At 45.1% G+C, this 9,192-nt stretch overlaps 1 protein-coding gene across 5 annotated transcripts in view; it reads left to right on the plus strand.

Annotated features, from left to right (window-relative positions):
* ric1 (RIC1 homolog, RAB6A GEF complex partner 1) overlaps window positions 1-8,626 on the plus strand; it is a 48,360-nt gene extending 39,734 nt beyond the window's left edge. For 3 of the 5 annotated variants that reach the window (XM_080875029.1, XM_080875030.1, XM_080875033.1), the window contains 14 exons: window positions 172-210; window positions 574-684; window positions 1,463-1,552; window positions 1,666-1,826; window positions 2,433-2,571; window positions 2,689-2,805; window positions 2,954-3,361; window positions 3,903-4,214; window positions 4,406-4,564; window positions 4,813-4,949; window positions 5,063-5,343; window positions 5,524-5,998; window positions 6,084-6,272; window positions 7,360-8,626. In XM_080875029.1, the coding sequence (XP_080731155.1) occupies window positions 172-210; window positions 574-684; window positions 1,463-1,552; window positions 1,666-1,826; window positions 2,433-2,571; window positions 2,689-2,805; window positions 2,954-3,361; window positions 3,903-4,214; window positions 4,406-4,564; window positions 4,813-4,949; window positions 5,063-5,343; window positions 5,524-5,998; window positions 6,084-6,272; window positions 7,360-7,675 (2,934 nt within the window). In that variant the 3' untranslated portion in view covers window positions 7,676-8,626. The remainder of the gene's footprint in view (window positions 1-171; window positions 211-573; window positions 685-1,462; window positions 1,553-1,665; window positions 1,827-2,432; window positions 2,572-2,688; window positions 2,806-2,953; window positions 3,362-3,902; window positions 4,215-4,405; window positions 4,565-4,812; window positions 4,950-5,062; window positions 5,344-5,523; window positions 5,999-6,083; window positions 6,273-7,359) is intronic. The other 2 variants (XM_080875031.1, XM_080875032.1) reach the window with 1 other exon arrangement.
* Window positions 8,627-9,192: the final 566 nt, after the last annotated feature.

A 9,192-nucleotide genomic window follows, 5' to 3' on the forward strand; every position in this document is an offset into this window, starting at 1 on the left:
ATCAAGAATAAGTTAGTGCACAGAAACTGCAGTCATTTCTGGATTATGGATTATGAAAGACAGATGCAAATAAACTGAGTAGCTTGAAGTGGCCTGTGTGTGTCAGTAAATCTAAAATTTAGCTCATTGTCATTTCATTTTTTTTAAAATTGAATTTTATTTGTCCTCTAGATTCACAGCACATACCTAGAGAGCAACTGGCCTATACGGGTAAGTGTGTGTGTGTGTTTGTGTTTGACTTTAATGTTGATCTCAGTGATGTTTGATAAATAAATGCATGCATTCAGTTTTTATAAAGTAAGCTTGTTTTACATGCAGAAGAAGATAAATGTGAAGTATAGTCCTCTTTTTATGTGGAAAGTTTTGGCTTGGTTGCCTCTGGCCTCCAAAGCTCATTTTTATATGATGTAAAGCTCTATAAACAAGCTCAACTTAACTTTAAAAAAATGTCATCACACTGGTAGCAAAACCAGTGAGAGCTGTTTTTAGTTTTATGGAGTTGCTCGTTTTCTGTGTCAACACTTGAAATTGGTGTTTGGTGTATCTTACCGACGTCTGTGTATGTTTGTAAAGTTTGCAGCCATAGACACAGCAGGCCAGTGCATGGCTGTAGCAGGGAGGCGAGGCTTTGCACACTACTCCTTGTTTACAAGGAAATGGAAGTTGTTTGGGAATATCACTCAGGTATGTTGACACCTTAATAGATGACTTTGGTGCAGTGATCAATAGGTGGTCAATGACGGAAAAACCTCATCTGAGCTCTAAGATACTTTTATTTTGTCCACACGTTGAAAATACTACCACTGTAACAAAGACAAATGTGCCAGGAATAACTTGTAACTTCATTTTTTTTTTGTGAATATGAATACACACCTAGCCATGCAGTCTGCCTTCACAAGCATTTGTGAGAGAATGGGTCGTCCTAAATAGTTCACTGAATTTCAGTGTGGGGCTGTAATAGGATGCCACTGATGTAATAAGCCAGTTTGTGACATTTCCTCCAACGCGCATATCCACAGTAAGTGGTGTTACTGAAAGGTGGAAGCATTTAGGAACCACAGCAACTCAACCACAAAGTGACAGACCACATGAAGTCATAGAGCAGGGTCGCTAAGTGCTGCCTAGACGCATAGTGTGTAAAAGCCACTCTGCTCACTCAATAACTGCAGAGCTGCAAACCTCCTCTGACATTAACATCACCACAAAAACTGTGTGTCAGGAGCTTCACAGTGTGGGTTTCCAGATCCAGACAGCTTCTATAAGTGTGTTTATTGGTGCTTCAGTACTTTTGTCCATATATTGTTTGTGCGTATGTGCGTGGAGAAAGCTATTCCATGCAAAAGCTCTAAAAATGCAGTTGAAAATACAATTAGAATAACAGTCTGTTTAAAAAATGAATTTGTGCACAAAAGTGTTTTTGTTGGACAGTACCTGATAAATGTGTTGTTGCTTTTTTCTGCAGGAGCAGAACATGACAGTCACAGGAGGTCTGGCTTGGTGGAATGACTTTGTGGTGGTGGCCTGTTACAATTTTATAGACCAGCAGGAGCAGGTGAGACTGAAGCACCACCTATAATACCACCGTGTCAAAAATCCCTTTGGTTTTTTTGTCTGATCTAATGCCTGTCTTTAATTTTGATGTCTCCGTCTGTGGTCTCTCTGTAGTTGAGACTCTATCAACGCTCATCCAACCTGGACAATGCCTTTGCTTCAGTTACTAAGCTACATTCTGACACTCTGCTGCTCAATGTCTTCAGAGACATGGTCATACTCTTCAGAGCCGACTGCTCCATCTGTCTTTATAGTATAGAGAGGAAGAACGACAGGTGGGCTTCTATACACACACGAATCCAGTCTTTACATCACAAATTAACCGTTTCCGGAGAAGAACGTCATCTGTTGGTGTTACGGTGGGCAGGTTTTATCAGTTTTTGTGCCAGTGACCGTTATGGATGGAGGGCCTTATGTTGTTGGGTCCTGCTTTCAGCTGTTCATTCATCACTTTTCATGAAGGTTATATATCTGGAACGCCTTGAGAATTCCCACAGATTTGATACGTCGGTTTATTTGGATTTCAGAATTTGTTTGGAATACAGTGGTCAGAGTCAAGGTTGCTCGGCTCTTATTCAGGAAATTATATGCGAGTCTTAACAAAATTTTATAAAAATGTCAAATATGATGAAAATTATTCTTACAAATGAAACAAAAAACTATAATGAATGATTCTTGAGATGTTGCTTTCCTGTGACCACTTCATGACTGCCGGCCTTGAACTGGTTAAACAGAAAAATCCTTTTAACGTGAAGCTGTCACAGTAGAAAATGTAGAATCGTTGTATGGTTTTCAGCTCTTTTCTTTGCATTCTTGGATTATTTTCTTTCCCGTGCATTAGTCTTCTTTTATTAAGCTCCTGATTATTATTATCATTCCAGTCCAAACCCGACAGCCAGTGTGGAGCTGCTGCAGGAGGTGTCGATGTCCCGTTACATCCCTCATCCAGCCCTTGTGGTGTCTGTCACTCTCACGTCTGTGCGCACCGAGACTGGCATCACATTAAAAGCCCCGCAGCAGGTAGTGCAGGAACACAGTAGCATACAGCAACCGCCGATCTGTAACTACAGGTGTTTTAATAATGCCTCGTGTGTGTGTGTGTGTGTGTGTGTGTGTGTGTGTGTGTGTGTGTGTCAGGCCTGCATGGCAGAGAGCATTATGTTAAATCTGGCTGGCCAGTTGATCATGCTACAGCGGGACCGTTCAGGACCGCAAGTGCGAGAGAAAGACACGGCTGCTGTCAACAAGAAGCTGGTGAGTTCACACTGATATCTTTGCATGCAAAATGTTCTAATAATACTGATGTCCGTGCAAACAGAAATCAGACCTCACACCACTAAAACTGAATTTTTAAATTTTAGGCATCCGCTCATAACAGCTTTGCTTTTTTTTCCCCCACTAGCTCCCATTTTGTCCCCCTGTCGTGTTGGCCCAGTGTGTGGAGAATGTTTGGACCACCTGTCGATCCAACAAGAAAAAGCGCCATCTGCTGGAGGCTCTTTGGTTGTCCTGTGGAGAAGCGGGCATGAAAGTGTGGCTGCCACTTTTCCCCCGAGACCATCGCAAACCCCACTCCTTCCTCTCCAGACGCATAATGCTGCCCTTCCACATCAACATCTACCCTTTGGCCGTGCTGTTCGAGGATGCCCTCGTACTGGGGGCAACCAATGAGACTGTGCTCTACGACGGGATGCAGGGATCCTCAGAGCCACTGGAGGCACTGTTTCCCTACTGCACAGTAGAGAGGACCTCACAGATCTACCTCCACCACATACTGAGACAGCTGCTGGTTCGCAACCTGGGTGAACAGGTACTTGGAGCAGCCTGGCTCAACATATCTGCTTATTTTTATAAGGGTTTTGCTTTGCTTGGAGTAGTTTTGACTACATTCTTTGTAAGCGATAACACAGGTCCATACTGTAATCACATTAGCCTCGTAATGTTCTTACCCTGAGCAAAAAGAACCTCGAAATCCAAGTCCGAAGAAACTGAGATACTTGTCGCCAAAGAGGAAGCCAGAAAAGAAATGAGGCTTCCAGCACTGCATTTTTAAGAGCACATAAGGCAATTTAAGATGAGATATTTGATACTGGAATACTTTTAAATGAAAAGGTTAAACCCTACTTTTTTTCCGTTTGCAATTTTGTTTAGGAAAACTTTAAATAAAGACCAAAAGCACTGATCACGATGATGATCAGGGCATGATGATGACAAAGCTCTGAGAAACTTTCTTTTCAAATTTGTATGAATTTGTTTGAATTACCAAGAAATTCAGGTATGAAAATATTGATAGTGTGTGCGATGTTAGTATATGAGAGAATTTATTCCTTTCTTTACTGTTTCCTTTCAAGGCTTTGATGCTGGCTCAGTCATGTGCCTCCCTCCCCTACTTCCCCCATGTCATGGAGCTGATGGTTCATGTAGTGCTGGAAGAAGAGGCAACGTCGCGGGAGCCCATACCCGACCCGCTGCTTCCCACCGTTGCAAAGTTCATCACAGAGTTCCCCCTGTTCCTCCAGACCATCGTCCACTGCGCCAGGAAGACAGAGTACGCCCTGTGGAACTACCTGTTTGCAGCCGTGGGAAACCCCAAAGATCTGTTTGAGGAGTGTCTCATGGCTCAGGATCTGGACACAGCGGCCTCCTATTTGATTATACTGCAGGTAACGAGCGGAGTCAACAGCTCATATTACCATATTCTACATTCCCCACTTCAGTTAACTTTATAATGGCAGAGATTATTTGCATTTTCACCCTTGAAAATCTTTGGAAAAGAGTCTAATTTATTTTTCCAAGATCCTTAAAAAGATCCTCAAAGTCTCAGGCGTTCCTCTTTTTCTCCTCCTCCATAAAGAATATGGAGGTTCCAGCAGTGAGCAGACAGCACGCCACTCTTCTCTTCAACACGGCTCTCGAGCAGGGCAAGTGGGACCTTTGCCGGCACATGATCAGATTCCTCAAAGCCATTGGTTCAGGGGAGATGGAGACTCCGCCCCCAACACCCACTACTCAGGTGAGGAGCTGAAAATGTTACAGTGACTGTCAGTCTGGCTTCAAGCAAGGGCACCAACCTCGTACGGTTTTATCTTTATTCTGTCTTAAATTCACTGACTGTCCTTTAATGATCTTTTATTGTCTCTTCCTGTTTTATTTATTTGTTTTATTCTGTGTTATTGCACAGCTCTTTCTGACTACATGCCCATGAAAAGCACTTTTTATAAACTTTAAACTGGTAACCTTCAAACGTGTTTCTGTGTTCAGGAACCCAGCTCAACTGGAGGTTTCGAGTTCTTTAGAAATCGCAGCATCAGCTTGTCTCAGTCGGCCGACTCGGTCACCGCAGGAAAGTTCAACCTGCAGAAGACCTTCAGTATGCCTTCTGGATCTTCTGCTAAAGGGTACCTGCACATTATTTTGCATAAAAGTGGACACTAGTACTGCAGTTTGTTCAGAATGTGCTCTGCTCATCTAACTATTCCTGTCTTTTCCCTCTGTTGCATCCTCCCGCCAGTCGGGATGTGGAGTGTGCAGAGAACATGTATATCGACATGATGCTGTGGCGCCATGCCCGTCACCTCCTGGAGCAGGTGCGCCTTCGTGATCTGGGATGCTTTTCCGCTCAGCTGGGCTTCGAACTCATCGGCTGGTTATGTCGCGAGCGAAACCGCGTGGCCCGAGTTGATGATTTTGTATTGGCGCTGAAGAAGCTCCATAAGGACTTCCTCTGGCCGTTCCCTGTCATTCCTGTGGGAAACCTCAGCTCACCACTGAAGAATGGACGGTGCCGTACAGGTGAGTGAAGAACAGGAAGGTTTACAGAGAAATCAATTATTACTTTAAATATTTAAAGGTGATGGTTGAATAGCCATCCAGTATGGTGCCCCAGTTTGCATACTACTGACAATTTAATCCTTACATGCCATCACTGGCTTCATCGCTGTAATTCTTGCTGTTTTTCGTTGTTGTTTTCAGTGCTGAGCCCACGGTTGTTGAAGTCACAGTCAGCAGACAGCCTGCTGAACAACGACATGGACACGGCACCGCCTCCGACAGCTCCTGACAACCACACCTGGATGGACGGGCTTGAGCAGAGACCCAAAGACATGGACACAGCCTCTTCTGCTCACTCGAACCAGCACTCACCACAGACTCATGAGGCCTTCCTGTCACTGCTCACCAACAAAGGTAATACAACTTTAACAGTTATTCCCTTCTTTTGTTTTCATCCGCTTAAGCCGAACTTCATCTTTCACTCACTGCGCTTTCTAGTCGAGGAGTACAGCATCGGCTCGGCCACAGACCTCACAGAGACCAGCTCAGTGGTGGATGGCGACTGGACAATGGTGGACGAGAACTCGTCCACTTTGAGCCTGAGTCAGGCCGAGCTGGAGCACATCTCCATGGAGCTGGCCAACAAAGGCCCGCACAAGTCCCAGGTGCAGCTCAGGTGGGACCCCATTCAAACTATGGTCGTTTAATTCAATGCAAAATCAACACGTATATTTAAGCTGCGCCTTCTGTGTGTCTATCAGATATCTTCTCCATGTGTTCATGGAGGCGGGCTGCCTGGAGTGGTGTGTGGTGATTGGTTTGATCCTGCGGGATGCAAATGTCATCAAGCAGGTGATCAGTTTCCTGGACAACCCAGAGGTTCCTGCGGAAAATGTGCAGAGTGTCCGAAACGGATTATTAGCAGTCGATGCGTGGGCCTCCACAGACTGGTGGGTAGTTCTGTGCTGGTACCGATATTTTTAATCTATAAAAACACGTTATGTAGGGGAGAGCAGTGTGTTCTGATTTATGAGATGTCATCTTTAGTTTGGAAATTGTGACACATTTTTAATGACCACTAAATCACTGTGATTTTTTTTAATTTTTTTTATATTACACAATAGGGCAGCACAGTGGTTAGCACTGTTGCCTCACAGCAAGAAGGTCCTGAGTTCAATTCCACCATCAGGAATTGGAGTGTGGAGTTTGCATGTTTGTGTGGGTTCTCCTCGGATAATAATAATAATAATAATGGATTGGATTGATATAGCGCTTTTCAAGGCACCCAAAGTGCTTTACAATGCCACTATTCATTCACTCTCACATTCACACACTGGTGGAAGCAGCTACGGTTGTAGCCACAGCTGCCCTGGGGCAGACTGACAGAAGCGAGGCTGCCATATCGCGCCATCGGCCCCTCTAGCCAACACCAGTAGGCGGTAGGGTAAAGTGTCTTGCCCAAGGACACAACGACCAGGACAGAGAGCCCGGGGATCGAACCGGCGACCTTCCGGTTACAGATACGCTTCCCAACCCCCTGAGCCACGGTACTCCAGCTTCCTCCCACAGTCCAAAGACATGCACTTTGTGGGGATAGGTTAATTGAAAAATCTAAATTGCCCATAGGTGTGAATGCGGGAGTGAGTGCGACTGGTTGTTTTTCCCTGTGTGTTGGCCCTGCGACAGACTGGCGACCTGTCCAGGGCGTACCCCGCCTCTCGCCCTATGACAGCTGGGATAAGGATAAGCGGATGCGAATGCGTGGATGGATATTACGCAATAAATACAAACCACACCTTCCAGCAGTACCATCAGTCCTAATACACTAGTATAGAGCCGATACCAGTGCCGGCGTTGTTATCGATCCTATTATCAAAAGTCACGATCAGTAACAATCAGATACCGATACCAGTATTGATAACTATGCTATCAGTATTTGGATTGACCTATCCAACTCTACTGATGGATATAACAACTCGTATAGAGAGATTTCTTTACCTTTTTTATTACAATAAATGTTTTGTCTTCTTCCCGTAGCCTGGGTTACAAACCATTCCTCAGCCTGATCCAGCCGCAGCTGCAGCGGCTGATGGAGTCGACGTCGGAGCAGGTGCAGCCTGAAGCCTTCCAGCCTGCCACCCAATGCTCCAAGCTCAGTGGCTCTGAAGGTCTGGGAGGAGCCGCGGTACCTCGGGCAGAAGACAGCAGAGGAGTGGTGACCCCGCTGGGCCTGGCCCTGCCCTCTCTCGAACCCGCAGGAGTTTTCCCCCGTCCCCCCTCTGAGGACTGTCCTCCCGAACAAACGGAGGAGCAGGGGGAGGAGGAGGGAACCTACGACTGCACCTTGTCCTGAAGCCTCTTCTGGACTTTTTAACCTGTGAACCCTTCAAGGGCCGGAGTGGAGAAAGCTGCAGCATTGGCTGACTGGAAAAAGACTTCATTTGTGTGAGCGAGCGTGTGCGTGCCTGCGTTTGTGCGCCTCTTTGTCGGTTCCTACTTCAGTCAGTATTACCCACTCTTTAGATCGCTATCAGCCCGACAGGCACAAAGACATCACAGCACAAACGGTTCCTTTTTAACAGAGCTCATTTCAGCAGATTGTGCTGGTAGATTAGAGAGGAGGGTTACTCATGTCAGTTGTTTTCCACTTGTGTTGTTTTGGAAGCTGTAGAGCAGCACGCGAAAGCTTGGGTAGAGCGATAGAATCAGTTCGAAGGGTCTGTCCGGATCTTTGCGCTAACCGCGGAGCATAACGTAGAACAAAGAAAAAGCTCGAGAACCTTTTACGGGACTCGCTGAAGTGCGTCTGAGCCTACAGTACGTGAAGCGTGCCGTTCTGTCTGTGTGCACAAGAGGTGTTTCATACTTTCATACCTCAGTATAATTTTAAAATATTTTGTGATACCTTTTTTCTATAATGTAACAGTGTACAGGATGACATTATTTTTCTATCCCTCTGCAGTCACCCTGTGACCAAAAAAAAAAGAAAAAACACCCTCAGCAGATGATTCTGTGCGATTCTTTAAAACAGTTGAATTTAAGGTTTCTAAGAAAATGATCTGTGAGTAGAATCCCACTGTTCTGAGTGCAGACTAGTTTCTTACCACTGATCAGCACCTCGCCCGCCCGCTGCCCACCCCCTCCCTAGTGATGCTAAAGTACAGAATCAGCTGCCTCGCCCTTCCCCGTGTGGGTTTTCACACAAAGCAAAGCAGATCTGTGTTGATCCTTCTCAACACTTCCTGCGCTGAACAAAAAAAAAAAAAAAAAAATCACAAGATGCTTTTTTTTTTTTTTTTAAATATAAATTCAAAAAAGGCTTTGTTTCCCATCACGCCAAAGGCACATCATTAGTGAGTTTTTAAAAGCCATCAGGTGGATCGTTGGCTTGTCAGCAGTGTTAGGAGCGACGCGTTAGTATTGTTTTAGTTTGAGGGATTGATTGTTGTGCAATAGATAAGTCGCCGTGTGGTTTTTGACCCTCACCCTCTCGCAGTTCGTCCGGACCACCCGCGAGACGAGCGGGAGGCCGATCGCCGTGTTCTCGTGCTTCCGAGTGGAAATCTGAACGCGTGTGCAGGGCCGTGTTCACACCATGTTGACATGATTGGTGACTCTGATCACGTGGAATTGATTTTTATCGTATTAGTCCTCGTCATTACTATTATTTATTGGGATTATTAGCTGAGAGATCATTCCTGCTTTGTTTTTAATGACTGATAACAAAACTCCTTCTCCCTCCTCTTTAGTTATCAAAGTCATGCATTGGCTCAACTACAAGCACTAAAAGAAAAACAATGCGTCAGTATTATATTGTGCAATGTATTGAAATGTTACTCAGCTTTATTTTTTTATGCTTACTACTGCTTT

This window comes from Rhamphochromis sp. 'chilingali', assembly GCF_963969265.1.
Source record: "Rhamphochromis sp. 'chilingali' genome assembly, chromosome: 2".
NCBI classification, from domain to species: domain Eukaryota; kingdom Metazoa; phylum Chordata; class Actinopteri; order Cichliformes; family Cichlidae; genus Rhamphochromis; species Rhamphochromis sp. 'chilingali'.